Source organism: Dromiciops gliroides, chromosome 6, assembly GCF_019393635.1.
Source record: "Dromiciops gliroides isolate mDroGli1 chromosome 6, mDroGli1.pri, whole genome shotgun sequence".
Classification (NCBI taxonomy): Eukaryota; Metazoa; Chordata; class Mammalia; order Microbiotheria; family Microbiotheriidae; genus Dromiciops; species Dromiciops gliroides.
In genome coordinates, this window is record NC_057866.1 from 261123131 (window position 1) to 261143500 (window position 20370).

The window sequence follows — 20370 nt, forward strand, 5'->3', positions numbered from 1 at the left end:
AGAAGAGTGCATTAGTGTCCCTGTCTTCCCCAAACCCCTCCAATGTCAACTATTTCCTTCTACTGTCATCTTTGCCATTTTGTTGAATGTGAGTGTAAAATCTTGGACTGTTTTGTTTCCTGCATTTAATTTCATCTAACCCTCTAGAATAAAACAGTTGATATAGAATTAAATGGACCCTAAAAGTATACATTCAGTATTACTAAAAAGATTATTTCCTGCGTATAACTCAAACCTAGAAATGAGCTTTCATTGTAGCTAATGTCCACTGTTGTTTTTGTCTTTCATTCTCAAAGATGACCATGACATTGGGTGATGTCATGACTTGGCAATGAATTGGATTTAAGTGAGGGAGGGCTGTGCAAGGTCACTAACCTCACACTCACCTCCAGAGTCACCTGTGTCCAGTGGCAAGATAGATATCAGAATGACTGGAGAGGTCCCCAGATGTTTAAGGCAATTGGGGTTAAGTGACTTACCCAGCTTTACACAGCTAGTAAGTGTTCGTGGTGAGAGTTGAACTCAGGTCCTCCCAACTTGAGAGTGCTCTATCCACTGCAGCACCTAATTGCCCCAGCTAATAGCCACAGACAAACAAGAAGAGTTAGCCTGTGCTGAAGCTTCTATACTTGGCCTAATCGCTTGCTGATTTAGCTGTACTTGTTAGCATTCACTAACTAATCAAAGAAGGATTAAGAAAAAAAAAATTAGAGGGGCGGAGCCAAGATGGGGGAGGAAAGACACTAAACAGAGGGCTCCTGATACAATCACCCCAAAAGTAGTAATAAAAGAACCCTTGGGGCAGAAAAACACACAAAAATACGGGCTGAGAGTTTTCTCCAGCTATAGATAGATTTCTGGGAGCTGTGCTGTGAGAAATGGGTAATTGTCTCCTCTCAATGTGGATATAACAGTCAGTCATACTCCTCTGACCTGTTTGTAGGACAAAAGTCTCAGATCCCCTCCTCCCCCTCAGGTTAGCAAGGTCACATGGTTCAAGGAGCTCTGGTCTCAATTAGGTCCTCTCCAGAGTTGTGTCCATATAAGGAAGTATAAGGTCCACTCCTGAGTTATGCCCATACAAGGAAGAGGGGTGGGAATACTGCGTTCCGATTAGCTCGTTTTTGCTCGTAGATTGTAACCCCGACCAGTGATGAAAAAGGGGAAGGTCCATTTGCGTTAGGGACTAAGGTATAAAACAGGGCCCGTGAGCCCCTTTTCGGGGCACCCACTAGCTGCACACTAGGGTGCCTCCTTCTCATGAGAAGAAAATAAAGCCTTTGTCACCTCGCTGCTGAGTTCCTGAGAATTATTGAGAAGAGGATGGATTTTTCCCTCACATGTGCCTAACTCCACAATCAGCCGACACACCAGACACCCACCTGAGGAATTTGCCCCAATGCCTCTGAATCGGCTGCAGCACCGTCTTCTGGAACCGAGTGCGTGGGCGGGGGGGGGGGGGGGGGGGGGCAGGGGTACCAGTGGACTGGGGGGGGGAGGATTTGACTGTCCCACCCCAGCGGGCAACCAGGAAGAAATCCTGAGTGATGGGAGACCCAGGTGGAGGAGGAGAGCAGGGGAGCAGGGGAGCAGGGGAGCAGTCTCATCTGAAGCTGAGAACCACAACACAGAAAGCTTTACTAATTGGTTGCTTAGTAAAGTAGGCCTGAGGTTATCTCCAGACCTGAGTACAGGCCAGGTGAGATTAAAACCTGCCCTCCCTCAACCCAAAACACCTGGGACCCTCTGAAACTGAGAACAGGAGCAGAGGCGAGAAGCAGCCCCCCCCCACACACACCACCCCCCTATCACCCCTCCAGTGGAGAATTCAAATACTGTGGAGCTCCAATAAGGATAAAGCAAAATCTAGCAGCTTCTACATTAAAGGACCGAAGGGCATGGAATATGATATTCCATAGGGCAAAGGAACTGGGATTTCAACCAAAAATCACGTACCCAGCAAAACTGAGTAAAATCTTTCAGAGGCAAAAATGGAATTTCAATGAGAAAGAGGTGTTTCAAGCATTTGTGATGAAAAGACCTGAACTGAATAGAAAATTTGACTTTCAAATACAAGAGCCTGGAGAAACATAAAAAGATAAACAGGAAAAAGACTTCTTGAGGGATATTAAAAGATCAAACTGTTTACATTCCTACATGGGAAGATAATACTTCAAAATCATAAGAACTATCTCAGTGGGGGCAGCTAGGTGGCGCAGTGGATAGAACACCAGCCCTGGAGTCAGGATTACCTGAGTTCAAATCCAGCTTCAGACACTTAACTAGCTGTGTGACCCTGGGCAAGTCACTTAACCCCAATTGCCTCACTTTAAAAAAAAAAAAAAAGAACTATCTCAGTAAGAAACTCAGAGAAGACACAGGTCTGAAATGAATATGAAGGGATGATATCTGTAAAGCATTTATTTTTTGTTCTTTGTGGGGCAGACAGGGTGGGGTGTCTTATGTCTGGGGCTGGATTTGGGCTTGGGACCTCCTGGGTCCAGGGCTGGTGCTTTGTCCACTGTGCCACCTAACTAATCCACGATGACATCATTAAAATAGGGTTGAGGTGTAGGAAGAATAAACTTGGGGAGGGAGAGAAGGGGAGAGATGGTCTGGGGAGAGGTAGTTCACAGGAAGGAAACAAGAAGAAAACTTATGGAAGAGAGTAGAAGAGGGGGAAGGAGTTGGGGAGTGAGCGAACCTTAATATCATCAGAATCGGCTCAAAGAAGGACTAACATACATACTCAAGGAGACATAGTAATATACTTTTGCCCTGGGGAGGGGAGGGAGAAAAGGGGGGGGGGAGAAGGGAAGGAGGAAAGGGCAGATTGGGGGAGAGAGCAGTAAAGAGCAAAACACTTCCAAGGAAGATAAAGATGTTCTGCATTACTGCACCAGTATGACATATTGAATTGCTTGATCTCATAGGGAGGGTTGAGGAGAGAGGGAGGAAGAAAAATTTAGAACACAGAATTAGCTCAGGGACCCTGATCTCATTGGAGTGGGCTCATGGAGGGAATAGCTTTCATACCCAATTGGGAGGAGCAATCTATTTAACCCTGCAGGAAAGTAGGAGGGGAAGAGGACAAGGAAGGAAGGGTGAAAAAAGGGAGTGCAGAGCGAGGGAGAGGATAGTCAGAAGTAAAACACTTTTGAGGAGGAATAGGTAAAAAGAAGATAGAGTAAATGTCATGGGAATGGAGTGGGATGGAGGGAAATAGTTATGATGATTGATTATAAGGGCAAAACGTATGGTACCTACTTGCTGGGCTTTTATGAAGAAAACTCTTTGTCAAGCTTAAGGTACTATATACAGGTTATGATGAACAGGATACTATCAGAAAAACCTGGAAAGACCTACATGAACTGAAGCAGAGTGGAATGTACTGTATACAAAATAACAGCAATAGTGGGGGATGATCTGCTGGGAAGCACGTGGTTATTTTCAGCAAGGCAATGATCCAATATAACCCTGAAGGACTTATGAAGATTGCAGCCCATCTGCAGAGAAAGAACTGATAGTATCTGAAAAGAGATGGAAACACATTTTAATTTTTTTCTTTTCCTTTTTGACAATTCCTTAATCTGAAGTTTTGGGGTTTTTGACTGTTTTCTCTCACAACTAGCTAATGTGGGAATTTTTCCATGACAACTCATGTATAACTTGTTTTGAATTGCTTGAGTTCTTGTGGGTGGGGGGTGGGAATGGAGGGGGGAAGAGAGGTTGGAACACAAAGTTTTTTTAAAAATTAATGTTAAAATAATTTTGTTTTTACATATATTTTAGAAAATAAAATTCTATTTAAAAAAATTTAATTACTTGGGGAAATCAGTTAACAGGTACACTGGCAGGAAGAACAAAGTGGATGTGGTGTCTTGATTTCTTCCCCCATGTTACCTGGTTCAATGCTAGAAAGAGAGGGAGCAACTCAATCACGTCTTACTTCATCTAAAACATGATAGACCCAGGCTACCTCTCTCCAGAACCAGAAGAGCAACATGTACAATGTCTACATGAAATAGTTTCATTCTTTGGGCCTCCATTCCCAGAACCTGCTACAGGGACAGCACATAGTAGGTGTTTAATAAATACTTGTCGATTGATTGACTACAAAGATGAAAAGAAAAACAACCATAAAAGGCAGCTAAACTCAGGTCAGTCACAAAGGCCAGAGAGCTGGGGGACCACAGGTGCTGAATACAGCATATATGATCACATGGGGTAGTTTTTACTTAATTGTCTTTTTTTATTATAAGGGAGGGTTCCATGGTCAGTGTGGTGGGCAGCAGACCTTTATTAGGAAATAACTATGGGATAAATAGTAAAAGCCATGAATGAATAAATAAATTCATTTGCCAAGAAGTCCTGTGGGTCATTGATAACTACTGATACTACAATTTTGCTAGTGATAGCACTTCGGTGTGAGAATAATCTACACTTGGGTCATAAATAAATGCCTGTCCCATGCCAGATCTGGTTATGGACTGGAAATAGGAGAGATTTTTTACCTGTGTCTTGAGAACTTCTGTGAAGAGCTGAAGATTTGGTGGAACTTAAACAAATAGGAAAATAAGTTGATCTAAGCCACTTCATCCTCTTTGAGGAATTACTCTAAACAATTAATTTTTTCTGGTGTATATTTAACGTTTACTATGTCCCGTTGACCCTAAAATTTGAGGGAAACACAGCAAACCCTTACTAAAGGAAAGATATTACTGTGTTCTGTTCATTAATGAATAGGATGTTTTGAGACAACCTTGCCAGGCAAATTGCCCTTTCATTATTTCACAACACAGAACTTGCTTAATAATCTCAGCTCCTGATCAACAAACACTTCAGGTAAATATTGAGTCCTAATATTTCTGTTAAAACTTGTTCAAAAGTTCATGACAGTACAAGGGGAAGGGAAAAGTGCTGGCATGGACTTGAGCCCAGATTATGAAAGGCAACCAGAGGCAAATCCAAGCTAATGCTAGAGAAGAGAGGCAGTGGCTATGCTGGCAGCAAACTCAAGCAGATTTCAAAGAAAAATGCTCTAGAAGTCAGTCAACAATCAATTGATTAATAAACATCTATTAAGAGCCTACTATGCGCAGGTATTGTGCTAAGCACTGGGCATCCACAGAAAGATAAAAGAAAACCTCTGTTCTCAAGGAGCTCAGAATCTAATGATGAAGACAACATGCACTTACCTCCCACCCTCTTCCACCTCTTGCTCTGAGAACAGTAATCAAATCAACATTAATATCCCTTTAAAAAGCATGTCAAGTAATTGACCTATCACAATATCTCAAAACAAAACAAAACAAAACAACAAAACCTGTAGAGAAGAGAGGATCCAACAGAAAGGATGATCAACAATGTCAAAGACACTAGAGAAGTCAAGAGGCATGAGAATTGAGAAAAATCCAGTAGATTTGGCACTTTAGAGGTATAGTATTGGTATCTTTGGAGAGATAAATTTCAGTTAAATGATGTACCTGACCTTAGGGGCAGCTAGGTGGGGCAATGGATAAAGTGGCCAGCCTGGAGTCAGGGAGACAAATTCCTGAGTTAAAATTTGGCCTCAGTACTTACCAGCTGTATGATCCTGGATAAATCACTTAACCCTGTTTGCCTCAGTTTCCTTATCTGTAAAATGAGCTGGAAAAGGAAATGAACTTCAGTATCTCTGCCAAGAAAACCCCAAACGGGGTCACAAAGAGTCAGTCACAACTGAAAAGAACCCCAACAACCCAGCCTTTGCCATCTTTATACTGAGAGATAAGTCAAGGCACAAAGAGGAATTCTCCCTGCCCTCCTGACCTTAATTTTGGATGTTCTACACCCAGACATGTTGGATAAGACCTGGAGAAATTATTTTCAAATTCATATACACTTTCTTTCTTTCCTTCCTTCTTTCTTTCTTTCTTTCTTTCTTTCTTTCTTTCTTTCTTTCTTTCTTTCTTTCTATTTTTTGGTGAGGCAATTGGGGTTAAATGACTTGCCCAGGGTCACACAGCTTGTAAGTGTCAAGAGTCTGAGGCCAGATTTGAACTCAGGTCCTCCTGAATCCAGGGCCAGTGCTCTATCCACTGTGCTACCTAGCTTCCCCAAAGGATTTCAGAATTCCTTTTTTTTTCCTTAAGTGAGGCAGTTGGGGTTAAGTGACTTGCCCAGGGTCACACAGCTAGTAAGTGTTAAGTGTCTGAGGCCAGATTTGAACTCAGGTATTCCTGAATCCAGGGCTGGTGCTCTATCCACTGTGCCACCTAGCTGCCCCCACATACACTTTCTTCCTCGTCCCCTGCCAACATGTGCTGGGAGATAAGGGATAGGGAAACGTTATTTATTTCTATTTCCCCAGAGAAATCCATTGAAAATGAAAAATTATAGAACCTTACAGTTGGAGGGGGCCTTAGAAATCATGGAGTCCACCCCTCTCACCTTACAGATAACGAAAATGAGGCTCAAAAAGGTCTTGGCCAAATACCATATTTATTTAGTGGCAAAGCCAGATCTAAAATTCAAGTTTCCTGATCCACTATACAGTGCTTGATTTATTATACCACATCGCCTCTCTGCATCCCTGATTTAATCCCTTCTCTAGGAGGAAAATAGCCTGATGTTCCTCTGTTAAGAGATAGAGAGTGAGCCATTTCACTCATCAAACTTTCTACTCTCTATCTCATGGGCACCAACATAAACATGTGCTATGCTTTGGGTTATATTTCCCTGGAATGATAAAGGAATATCCCCTTTACTGGACTCAGATGCCTTTGTGACCAGTAGAATTTGTGGTGGCAGCATTGACCTTTAGGAGTCTGGTGTTCAGACCATGAACAAGGAACTCTACCTCCTGCCAACCCACATGAAGGATTTGGTGAACCTGCTTCTGGAAGTGATGACATATAATGGAAGAGCCTTGTTACCAATTCACAGCATGCATAGGTATGCTGCTAATCTAATGGAGTGGGGTGGGGAGAGCGGACAACACACAACAAAAAGGAAGCCAAAGGTCCTGGGCCCCTTCCTTAAATGGCAATCTGGTGGTAGCTCTCCACCCTCCAATTATAGGGGCCCCAAGTACTGATGAAGAATGAGTTAGTTCCAAGATTAATGTGATGATGCAGGATGAAGAGATTCCTGGATCATGATCGCCAAGTGCAGAAGAGAACAGCAGATAGGAAATAAAGAAGAAATAAGCATTGGCCCAAAAAGTGTGAGAGGGGGTGCAAAAGAGAGGCTGCCCTCTGCAGCCATCATTCATATTGTTGTTTGTCCTTGGGGTGATGTCATGACTTGCACTGAATTGGATTTAAGTGAAGGAGGGCTGTGCAAGGTCATCAACCTCACTCTCTCCTCCAGAGCCATCTGGGTCTAGTGGTAAGATAGACATCAGAATGACTGGAGATGACCACACATGTTTAAAGCAATTGGGGTTAAGTGACTTGCCCAGGGTCACAGAGCTAGTGCCTGAGGTGAGATTTGAACTCAGGTCCCCTTGACTCCAGGGCCACTGCTTTATACATTCCACCACCTAGCTGCCCCTCACCACTCATGACAGAGACTGGAATAGCAGAAGGATGATAAGAGCCATCTCTGTTACCAAGAACAAAGCTGGTGAAATCCAAGATTTCCCTCTCCCAGGAGCATGAGCTGAGTGATATCCCTAGTCTACATTCTTTAAAAGCCTTTTTATTTTCAGGGGTTTTTTTGCAACTGACTTTTTAGAAACTGGATTCTCTGAAATTAATGTGTTTGTTTATTGTATTGCTGACTTATCTATGTGTCCTTTGAGGTTATATATAACTAAAAGGAAGACATAGCAATCTTTCCAGATTGATACATTGATTAAAACCCAGAGATGTTCACTGGAAAAATATGGGCTATCATAACAAGACTGAAAGAGATATTATTGAGTCCTATTTTCTACTTCCCTAAGGCAGAGAGGAATGTTGATGAAATCTATACCAAATGAAACCCAAGAACCCATGGTCCTAAAGCCACCATTTTGGGAGGAAGGAAAAGAGAGTTTTGCTGGGAGTTTTGCCTATCCTTTGACCTTCCCAGGGCAGGTTAATGAGGCCCCTCACGAACACACCTCAAGCTGAGGTTAGTGGGAGGAGTTGGGAATACAGAGTTTAACCACATGAAGGTGGAGGCCAGTGAAAAGCGAGTGAGCCATTTTACTCATCAAACTTTCTATTCTCTATCTCATATAACTGGGAGCTTTCTAAGAATACTTTCTTTTCTCAATTTTTTTCAAAAATGTTTTCATTTTTCCTCTGTATAGGAATCTTGAATACTCTTTTATTTCTCCTCGTGAATTTTTAAAAGCAGGATTTTCCATATTTGTTGTTATGAGCATTGTAGACATCCGTTTTATTAAAAATACATATTTTTATATATTTTTTTTATGCTCAAGCAGCAGACAGGAAAACCTGGGTTTAAATCCTGCCTCTGACACACATTGGCTATGTGACCCAAGCCAAATCACTTAATCCACCAGTTCTATGAGAACTATAGGCACCTAGTGTCAACTATATTTACCTGGTAGAAGGGAGACTGATACCCCTTCAAGGTACAAAAGTGGCACACAAGATGTCTCAAGGTTTCCAAAAAACAAAAAAACATTCCTTTAAACAACCAAGATAACAACTGTGTCATATTTGCATTGCTGGTAACTCCCTTAGAGATCACATTTTATCTGTTGGCTTTTCAGGAAAAAGTTTCATCTTTCAGCTTCTGTCTCCTGCTGGGGGAAGAGGGACCATTCTCCATAAATTTAATCTCTCTCCCGCTGTTTCAAAGATAAACTGGGGCAGGGGGGAGGGCGGTGGGCAGCTAGGTGGCACAGTGGATAAAGCACCAGCTCTGGATTCAGGAAGACCTGAGTTCAAATCCGACCCCAGATATTTGACACTGACTAGCTGTGTGACCTTGGGCAAGTCACTTAACCCTCATTGCCTCACCAAAAAAAAAAAAAAAACATTATTAATAATAACAGCTAGCATTTACATATCACTTTGAGGTTTGCAAAGTACTTTATGTATGTTAACTCATTCAACCCTCACAACAATTCTGTAAGGTGGGTGCTATTATTATCCCCATTTTACAAATAAGAAACTGAAGAAAAAAAGTTAGAAAAAAATTTAACTTAATTTAATTTAATTTAATTTAATTTAAAAAAAAGAAACCGAAGAAGATGGAGGTTAGGGCCCTGGGTCACATAACACAGCTAGTATGTGTCAGAGTAGGACTCAAACTCAGATCTTCCTGATTCCAAGTCCTCCGCTCTGGGTACTACACCACCTAGTCTCTTTTGCCGTATCTTCATCCTGGTCACACTCACTAATCTTGAGTATTCCACAGGGTTCTATCCAGGACTTTCTTCTCTTCTTCCTCTCTAGTATTTCACCTGGTGATCTCTTCAGTGTGGATTCAATTATCATCTCTAAATTCATGATTCTCAAATCTCCTGATTCAGCCCTAACTTCTCTGTTGATCTCCAGGCTTATAGTTCTGATGCCCATTGGACATCTCAGTATGCATGTCCTGTAGACATCTCAAGCTCAACATGTCCAAAACTGACCTCGTTCTCTTCCCCCACACATACACCCTCCCACCTCCCTACCACCTTTCCAGACATCTTACACTTTCCTCCCCCTACACGCCCCCCCACACACACACACACATACAGATATTTTTGATCCAGTGATACTGGCTTCTTTGCTTTTCTTGAATAAGACTCTCCATCTCCTGACTCAGCCTTTTTCTCTGGCTGTCCCCCCATGCCTGGAATTCTGTTCCTCCTTGAGAGAATCAAATGTGCTCTCCAAATTGTTCAAGTCCTAGGGGCTTCTCCCCCTCCCCACCATTCCCTTCCTTTTCCTGCTGAGTTAGCAGTAGTTACCTAAAGTTAGATAACAAAAGAATCATGGGGGGTGGGAGGGTAACGTGTGCATCTGGAGTAACCAGATAAGCAAAACAGGGGAGGGAATCCTTACATTAGGGACTTTTATAAGCTCGCTCACTAAGACGAGCATGCTTTGCACAATTTCCTTGGAAGTGTGTGTCCTGAGGCAGCTAGGTGGTGCAGTGGATAGAGCACCAGCCCTGGATTCAGGAGCACCTGAGTTCAAATCTGGCCTCAGACACTTTACACACTTACTAGCTGTGTGACCCTGGGCAAGTCACTTAACCCCAGTTGCCTCATACACACACAAAAAAAAACAAAAAACAAAAACGAAACGGAAGTGTGTGTCCTTTCTTGTAAGATAGTAATAAAATGGCCTTCCTTCTTTGCACCAGACCAGGAGTCATGCCTCAGTTTACCTGTTTCTTATACTCCTCATCTCTGCCTCCTGGCTTTCCTGGCTGCCTACATGTCCCAGCTAAAATCATATTTCTAACTTTCTCAATCCCTCTTAAGTCTATTTTATTATTTTCTATTTATCTTTATATAGATTTTTTGTACATCATACTTTGTATGTTGCTTCCCCATTAGATTGTGAGCTCCTTGAGGTCAGAAGATGTCTTTTGACTTTCTTTATATCCCCAGTCTTAGCTATAGTACCTAGCACATATTAGGTGCTTAATAAATGTTTATTGACTGACTGACCTTTGAGTGGTCATTTACATGTGAAATGACCTAGAAACTAGGCTAAGGATTCCAGAGATAATGGACTAGACCTTGCTTGAGTTTAGCATCAGTGTGTTTAAAAGTACAAGAGCCAACATACTGTCTACTAAGATTTAGAGTCAAATGAGAAGAGAGCTACTAATGAAGGAATGAATGAAAAATCATTTATTAATTGCTAACTGTACCAGGCACTGCTAAGTGCTAGATGTACAATGCAAAAAAGAAACACTATCTCTGCCCTCAAAGGGCTTACATTATAATTGGGGGAGACACCACATACAGGGTCATGGTGTCCAGGAATGGGGTGATTTGGTATTATACAAATTCAAGCACCAACAATTCACTACAATTATCTTCTGAGTAGCTTTTAAGGACACAGAGAATAACCAGTTGGTTTCTCCAATGGAGATAGTAAATAGGAACATGGGGTGATTAATGGAAATACCCATTTTAGGAAAGGTAATGTTGGTTTGATTACTGTTCCTACAGCCAAAAATAGAAAGGAAGGTGGGAGGAGAAAAGGACTTCAATGCCCAAGGGGTCTGTGAGAGGCAGTTAGTAGAGAAGAGTGTCTCAATAGGAAGATGGTGGTGGTGGTGTATCATGATGGACATGAGGAAACCTAAATAATGTGAACCAGTCAGGTGCTCAGGGTCCCAGGGCAAGAATTGGAATACTGGGTTGAAGGCAGGGAGTGGAGTACTCATGGCATGGCAGGAAGATAGGTCAGTGTGTGTAGAGGATGAGGCCAGATTTTTTTTTTTTTGGTGAGGCAATTGGGGTTAAGTGACTTGCCGAGGGTCACACAGCTAGTTAAGTGTTATATGTCTGAGGTTGGATTTAAACTCAGGTCCTCCTGAATCCAGGGCCGGTGCTCTATCCGCTATGCCACCTAGCTGCCCCTTGAGGCCAGTTTTTGATGGAGCTCCGGAGGATCTTGCTCCTCACCTTTTCCCTTATACCCTTTGGAAAGTAAGTCAAGACAAAAGACAGAGGACAGACTCAAGAGTTTCCTGCTTTCTCCAAAACTGACTCTCTTCTGGCTTGACTTGAAATTCAACAACCCAAAGTGTTAGTTACTTAGCTTTTTTTTACTCCCACTAAGGCTAGCCATATCCACTGAACTCTTCATTGTTTCTGCCAAGTCTAGTTTCCTGATCTCTTTCAATGCAAAAAGGCCACTCAAAGTCTAAAAATCCCAAGTCCCTCTAAGTTTCACATTCTGAACTATTGGAATATTTTAAATGCATTGCGGGTGCAGAAGTGGGTAAGTCTGGGTGCTGCAAGTTTGGGGAAAACATCTGCTTTCCAGAAAAACCAACCTCAGAGGCAAAAGAAATAGAGCCATGGGGTTGTGTAACTAGAGATCCTCAGGCTGAGCCTGACTGATCCTATGTTGAAGTAGGCTTCCTTATTTTAGAGATTCTCTTCCCAAACAGAATATTCTGATGAGATTAACTACAGAGAAACATCCCTCAGGAACAAACCTGAACTTTGGCTACTCCTGGGATCCCAAGGTCAGTTCTCACCTCAAGGTTAATACATTCTCCCTAGCTGGTCCCTATTAATAATTCAACCTCCCAAATAAGGAATGTGGCTCAGCAGCCCCACCTGATAAACTCAATCTGTTTGCCAGCTATAATGTCACCCTAAGGCTATCTGAAAACTATATATTTGTCTGTTTCCCTTTATTTCATGGGTTGTTATCCATCTGGCAACTGCTAAGGTTAATTAAACTTTTTCTCTCCTAGCCTTGCCTCTTGATTTATTTACATCCAGTCAAATGGACCAAAGTGAAAAGAATTACTCTCTGGGAGGATCTTAGGAACTCTGGACTGAGGAATTCCCCCAAAGAAAACCCAAGACAAGTAGTGCATCTTATGAGCAATTTTTGTACCCCCCCATCTCCTGGTTCTACCTTTTGACCCAGTGAAAACCTTCCTCTCTTCTACTGCCACTATTCACATATATAAACTGCTTATGGTCTGTGATGGTGACTAACATGATGGAGGGCAAAGATTGATAATACAATTGATGTGTAATGTTCACTTCTACCAACAATGAAGGGCAGCTATCTGGCATAGTCATGAGAGCAGTAGGCATGGAATCAGGAAGACTCATCTTCATGAGTTCAAATCCAACCTCAGATACTTATGTGACCCTGAGCAAGTCACTTAATTCTGTTTACCTCAGTTTCCTAATCTGTAATATGAGCTGGAGAAGGAAATGGCAAACCACTCTAATATCTTTGCCAAGAAAACCCCAAATGGGGTCACAAAGAGTCTAACATGACTGAAACTACTCAACAATGGACAACAACCAACAACAGTGCTGTATGGAGCTGCAGTTAACAGCAATGGCAGTGATATGTAGGGAGCCACAAGATATATCCCAAGCTCCCACCTCTGTTACTGTTCCCAGTGACAGTATCAGTAGTCAGAGATAACAGCCCTTCAATAGTACTAGAACCAGGGGCAGCTAGGTGGTGCCCTGGAGTCAAGAGGACCTGAGTTCAAATCCAGACTCAGACACTTAACACTTACTAGCTGTGTGACCCTGGGCAAGTCACTTAACCCCAATTGTCTCACAAAAAAAAAAATAGTACTAGAACCACAGCTATAGCAGTGAGATTCCCTGGTGCAGTACTGTAAGGCCAAGAAGCAAGGTTAAATAGTACATATAGTATAAACAACTTTCATTGTTATTGTCACAGCCATTCCTGTAAATATCATAATGAGAGCAGACCAACGAAACAGATATATTTTAATCAATTTTAATTAAGCAACACATATTACTCTGAATCATTTGTCAAACCACCAATAAGCACAACTTGGTAATTCTCTATTTCTTGCTTGCAGCACAAGTAAATGTTACAGATGAATTCTTCTTTTTAAGAAAATTGTTTGCCATAAAAAGAAAAAAAAATGATGATAAGTAATCTTCATTCCTTTCTTCCAGCCATCTAGGGAAAGAAAATGGTATTTGATGTAGAAATATGTTTAATGTGATTGTACACATATACCCTATATTGGATTGCTAGCTGTCTTGGGAAAGGGGGAGGGAGGGAGAAAAAATTGAAACTAGAAATCTTATAAAAACAAATGTTGCAAACTATCTCTACATGTAACTGGAAAATAATAAAATAGTTTTATGGGAAAAAGAAACTTGAAGGTAAATGATTTTTTAAAAAGGAAAATAGTATTTGAATATAGCAAGGGAGTAGAAGTTGCTATTTCTTGGAGAATGAGGGTGGGGGTGGAAAATTGCTTTACAGAAATTACATATGAAAATGGTTGTCAACTAATGATCTATTTCCAAGCCAAAATATATCTCTCCTCCCACATATAATATTCTATACAGTTGTGCCATTGCTTTATAAATGAACTAAAAGGAGTAGAGTTATGAAAGCTGGGGAAAGTCCACAAGATCAAAATGAGAACTGCACTAAAAAGTTCTATCATTCATGAATGCGCCACTTCTAACTACCCCAATGCAATTATTCTCCTAATAAACTAGAAAACTTGGTAGAGATAAGAAAAATTACCTTTGGTGTTTTATGATCTCAAGACAGCCTCGATTTTATTGTATAATTTTGAATGCTGACAGGAATGAAAAACATAGGAAGGACAATTCAAGAATACTGTGTTAACATTAAGGAATCTCTGGGGGCAGCTAGGTGGCACAGTAGATAAAGCACCAGCCCTGGATTCAGGAGGACCTGAGTTCAAATCCAGCCTCAGACACTTGACACTTACTAGCTGTGTGACCCTGGGCAAGTCACTTAACCCCCATTGCCCCGCAAATAAATAAATAAATAAATAATTTAAAAAAACATTAAGGAATATCTGAAAGAATACGTTCTAATATATTCTGTCTTTCCCACACCCCACCCCACCCCCGCCCCACCCCATCCTTCCCTCTTTTCTTCTTTACCTCCTTACCTCCTGCTGCCATGCTCTCACCTTCTCCAGTCTCTATCTCTGTCTCTCTGTGATTCTCTGTGTGTCTCTGTCTCTGTATCTTTTTGTCTCTGTGTCTCTATCTTTCTCTGCCTTTCTGTCTCTTTTTCTCTCCCTCTCTACCACTCTTTTTTGCCCCCATAGTGGGGGATGAAGGGATGAATCTAAAAACTTTTCTTGTTATTATCACTGCTATTCCTATAAATTCACTTTCCCATCTTGCTGTGTTCTGACTACTTGCTGCCATATGCTTCTTAAATTGATACTAAAGAAATTAAGTAAAGCCATGAAGAAAAATAACAAAAACAATTAACTGGACCAAGAAAAAACGAGAGGATTCACTGGTCCCTACTATATGGAGGATAGGAAATGGGAAAGAATTAAGTGGCTAAATTGCTACAAGGATAACAGAATCAGTGCAAAGAGACTGCAAAGATAAATCCCATGGCTGTGTAATAGAAGCAGTATTTTAACCCCTCCCTCCCCCATACAAGTTAGAATAGTTTCTCTTAAAAGGTATTAAGAGGGTCAGCTAGGTGGCACAGAGGATAGAGCACCTGCCCTGGATTCAGGAGGACCTGAGTTCAAATCCGGCCTCAGACACAACACTTACTAGCTGTGTGACCCTGGGCAAGTCACTTAACCCCCATTGCCTCACCAAAAAAACCCAAAAACAAAACCAAAAAAAGGTATTAAGACCTTCCTTAAGAACTTGGTTGGCTCAGGGGACTAAAGTCCCAGATCGTTGTCACTTTCTTATCTCCTAAATACCATGGAGTCAAGAAGAATGGGAGGGGCTGGGAGATTCTTAGCTGTTGTATCTAGATGGCAGCTTTGCCCAAGCAATCAAGTCAAGGTGTTCTCAATGTCTATCCAGCCTTCTCCCGCTATAGCTAAGTAAATATCCTTTTGTTAACTACTGAATGACTTACAAGTATCTCATTTGGTTCCGATAGCAAACTAAACTACTAGGCGACTCCTATGATTCTAGTAAGCCAGAATACTGGAAAGGCCCTAAAAATCACAGGTAAGAGCTTGTCCCATGACATTTGTGACTATGGTCTGCCCCACCTTATTTTCTACCCCTCCTCCCACACACAAATGCCTAAATGGGGAAAGGGAGCAGGAGGAAAGAAGGACACATTTAGCCCACGAATCCAGCTCAGTTTTGATTTGGAAAGCCTTCAATTAAAAAAAAATAAACTTTAATTTTCTAAAAATCATCAATAAGTGAGTAAAAATAGAAAAAGGAAGGAGGGTATGAGAAAGGGGGTGCTTGTAAGAAGAAGGTTTAAGAAGTCAAAGGAAGTTTTGCCCCAAATCAGGGCAGGAACCTGTCCAGATGCCAGGTTAGCTGAATAGCAGGCAGAGTTGATATGGGAATTACAATGAAGGCCACCTGGCCCAAAGCCCTCGTTTTACAGATAAGGAAACTGAGAACCAGGGAGGTTAAGTGAGTCACCCAAGGGCACACAGGACTCAAATCAAAGTTCTTTAATTCCAGAGCCAATGCACATTTGAAAATGTAGCTCTAGTCCACGTTAGGGAGAATATCCAGGGTAAAAACCATCATTCTAAATAAGATAGGATTTAGGGGCTGCTAGGGGTAAAGTGGATAAAGCACCAGCCCTGGATTCAGGAGGACCTGAGTTCAAATCCGCCCTCAGTCACTTGATACTTACTAGCTGTGTGACCTTGGGCAAGTCACTTAACTCTCATTGCCCTGGCCCCCCCCAAAATAAATAATAAATAAAAATAAGATAGGATTGGAGAGATATTTAAAGCAAAGGAGTGTCTTTTATTCCAGATGTATTCAGGGTCTATTGGTGTTCCATATGGGCATGGGCATTTAACACCTAACATTTAATCACTAGAGTGAGGGCACTGGCTCCTGTACCTCTTCCTCGAAGCAGGTCTCCCTCTCCTCTACTTCACAGCAATTTATCATCTTGGAAAAATCTGAAAGCACCTGCATCACTTGTTCCACTGCCAAGAGAGGCTTCTGTCGCGCAAGGTTCATGATCAACCTAAAGTTCAAATAGGCATCCATGAGACACCATCAATTCTTCTTCCCAAAGTTCCTTTTCTTCTCATTTCTCTGGTAGTTTGTCCTCTTTTAAGAAGCATGAAGGGAAGGGGGAAGGGAATAGAATGGGCCCTTAAGGGCTTACTGGTAAGTTTCTCATCCTTCATTTAGGAGGCTCATGCATACAGCTACAATCTTCAGAAGACCATGACTTCCAGGCAAAATGATGTGGGAAACCAAGCCCTGGGGGAATCATAGGGATGTGATTGAGCTAAATAACTGAGGACAAATGTCCTCCCAAACCCCTTTCCCTCAAGATCAGGATTTCCTTTCCTTGCCCATGATCTCTCCTGTTTCATTGGAACATTCCTATGTTCCCACCTGCTTCATGGCATTGCTCTTTTAAATCTTTTTTTCTAAAAGGTAGAAAATAAAATGTATAAGTTGCAAATAATAACATTTATAAATCCCTCATTAGATTGTAAGCTCTTTAAGAGCAGAGACTGTCTTCTAGCCTCTTTTTTTATACCCTCAGCATTTAACAAAGCATGTAGTAGGCACTTAATAAATATTTATTAATTGATTTTTCCCATCCTTTAGTAAACATTCAATTAAAAAAACATTTATTGTACTCCTGTCTGTTGGGTATTACTTGCTATGGTAAGTTCTGAAGGTGATACAAAATTTAGATAAGAAATGGTCCCTGTCTTCATAGAAATTCTAGTTTGATGGAGGATAAGACATAATACTAGGAACTGGACCTGTGACTTTATCAATATATGGAACTCTCAGAAGAGGAAATTCCTTCTATCAATGCAAGTTAGCCCCTTTTCTGAAACTCATAGACTTAGTTACCTAGAGCACTGAGAAATTGAGTGACTTGCCTAGGGTCCCTCAGCTAGTATATATCAGAGGCAAGGCTTGAGTAGAGGTCTCCCTAAGTCTGAGGCTGGCTCCCCATATCCACTATGCAATGATTCCTCTGTGTTATTGTTGTTGTTCATCCTTAAAGCACCGATGACATCGGCATCACAGGATAATGTCTTGACTTGCACAGTGAATTAGATTTAAGTGAAGCAGAGTTGTGCCAAGTCCTCAGCCTCATTCTCTCTTCCAGAGTGATTGAGTGTGATGAATTATCATGTACTTTGCACTATGTAATGCCTGAGATGGAAGAGGACAATACCGACTTGGGGCTATGGGTGGCATATGAAAATTCAGGTGGGCTTCCTGAAGAAGGTGGTGTTTGACTTCCTACCTAAAGATAGGTAGGAATTGGACAGGTGAAAAGAGGAAGATGTTAGGCCATACTTCCAATGTAGTTCTTTAGGAGAAGGGAATCAGAACCAGTCAAAAGAAGGATATTTCTAGATGGAAACTCAGCTGTCACTCAGGTCAGTTTAAGATGTTACTAGGGGGCAGCTAGGTGGCACAGTGGATAAAGCACCAGCCCTGGATTCAGGAGGACCTGAGTTCAAATTTGACCTCATTCACTTGACACTTTACTAGCTGTATGATCCTGGGCAAGTCACTTAACCCTCATTGCCTGGCAAAAAGATGTTACTAGCCCATTAGGATCCCGACTCTACTTCTAGCACATTTTTCTTGCTCCTTGTAAACCAAAGGGAGAAAAGCAAAGCTTTGGTAGGCTCTGGGTGTTTTCTTTTGAGATTGCAAGAACCAAGACTTGGAAATAAGTGACAGAATTTCCTGTGGCAACACTGACGAAAATGTTCTCTTTCTTAATCTACTATTTTTTTAACTAAGATATAAATCAGCATAAAGAACATGTGAAAGCCATGTGGAGTAAAATGAAAAGGATGGTACATACTCTTGTCTCTTTCTCCATTGTTCTGTATCCTGACACAGAGTGACATTAAAGGTGAACACTTCAGGAAGGAATGCCTGAGGAACATGGGTGTCATCTCCTGTCAGACCATTAAAACACAATGATCTGAATGCAGGTGATGATTTACAGCAATTATCCACACTTGGGTTTATGGTTCGATTTTTATTTATTCCACAAAGCTCTCCAAGAATTTGGCCTACCTGTGTGGAGAATGACAGATCAAACACAGTTAAAAAGTACTGGGTTGGTTGGGGGGTGGGGGGGTTTTCTTTTTTTAAAGTAGTCAGCTTAACCATTTAGATGGGCCTAAATTCATTGGTTTATTCATCCATTTAATAGGAATTCATGTCTGGATTCATAACACTACCTTAGGAACTCCAAGGGGAAAAGGAGTCACAGTCCTGACAAAGTTTATAACCTTATGATGCAGGCAAAACATATGCATATGCAGCAGCTGGGAAATAATTTCGAGGTCACCATATATACCATGGCATGGGGCCGATAAGATCAATACAGAAAGTTCTGAAGGTTCAACCATCTGAAGAGACTCACAAACAACTGCACCTTGGGATAGTGTCATTCAGACTCTGCCTCCACCAGAGTGATCTCCCCTCAGAGACAAACTTCAAACTGGCTTTGTTTGGAGTATCTACCCTTAACCAACACGACATAGGGAAGAGTATTGACCTCAGCATTGGAAGTCTTGGTGTCAAATACTTTTTTTTAATATTAATTTTTTTCAATTACATGTGAAGACAATTTTTAATACTCATTTTTTTTTAATTTTGAGTTTCAAATTTTCTCCTCTCCTCTTCCCTAAAAAGGTGAGAAATTTAAATAGGTTAGATATGTGCAATCATGTAAAATATATTTATTTCCATATTAGTCGTCTTGTGAAAGAAGAAACAGACCAGAAGGAAAAATGGTTTGAAATTCTGACTGCCATTTGCTAGTGGGTGACCTTTGGCAAATTTGGGAGGGGGAGGTCTGAGCCTTAGTTTTCTCATCTGTAAAAGGGATTAAATGAAATTGTCTTTAAGGTCCATTTTAGCACTAATATTCCAGTAACTTTCTCAAGGACTTTGTTGGGAGGAAAAAATTCACAAGATCATAGATTACAGGATGGAAATGACACTTTAAGGTCATTTAGTTCATCTATTATTGGATAAGGGAAATAAGTTCCTGGGAGTGATCACAGGAAGTGAAAGGTGTAGCATAAATACCCCAGAGTAACTGCTTTTTCTTCCCAGTTTACATCCAAATTTAGAACTTTAGGGAAGTTCTCTCCAAGAAAATCTTGTGAGTATCATCACCATTTTGGTGGGAGATGGAGGCAATGGCAGAGCAGACCCATAGAAAAAAAAATAGATGTTTTCACTTCCCCGATGAAAACAATGATTGGCTCAAGAAAACACATAGGGAGCATCAACTGGAAATGAGCAAAGCTGGCTTATTCTGCCACTGACTGTGAGTTAGGCATCTGTTTCAGTCTAGATCAGGGACTCCCAACCTATTTTTGATTCCCACAATCCATTGGCTTTTTTTTTTTTTTTGGTGAGGCATTTGGGTTAAGTGACTTGCCCAGGGTCACACAGCTAGTAAGTATCAAATATCTGAATCCGGATTTGAACTCAGGTCCTCCTGACTCCAGGGCCAGTGCTCTATCCACTGCGCCACCTAGCTGTCTCAATTCATTGGCTTTTAGTAAACTTTACCATGTCTCCTAGTCAATCAGTCAGAAAACATTTATGAAAGGAAATAAATTCCAGAGTTTACTATGCATACACACATAAGAATCAAATCAAGATATTAATTTTTCTTCTCCAAGGTCACATCATAAATTTTGTTCCTTGATATGCTTCTCATATCCCCAGGGGGTCTGTGTACGCCAGGCTGGGAACTGCAG

The 20370-nt window shown here is 41.3% G+C and overlaps 1 protein-coding gene across 3 annotated transcripts in view; it reads right to left on the minus strand.

Annotated features, from left to right (window-relative positions):
• Window positions 1–13387: 13387 nt before the first annotated feature.
• The window catches only part of AFM (afamin), a 29008-nt gene continuing 22025 nt past the window's right edge, over window positions 13388–20370 (minus strand). Inside the window, exons 12-15 of one of the 3 annotated variants that reach the window (XM_043969551.1) lie at window positions 18447–18664; window positions 16487–16616; window positions 14175–14229; window positions 13388–13592 (exon numbers count right to left, since the gene is read on the minus strand). In XM_043969551.1, the coding sequence (XP_043825486.1) occupies window positions 14185–14229; window positions 16487–16616; window positions 18447–18664 (393 nt within the window). In that variant the 3' untranslated portion in view covers window positions 13388–13592; window positions 14175–14184. The other 2 variants (XM_043969552.1, XM_043969553.1) reach the window with 2 other exon arrangements.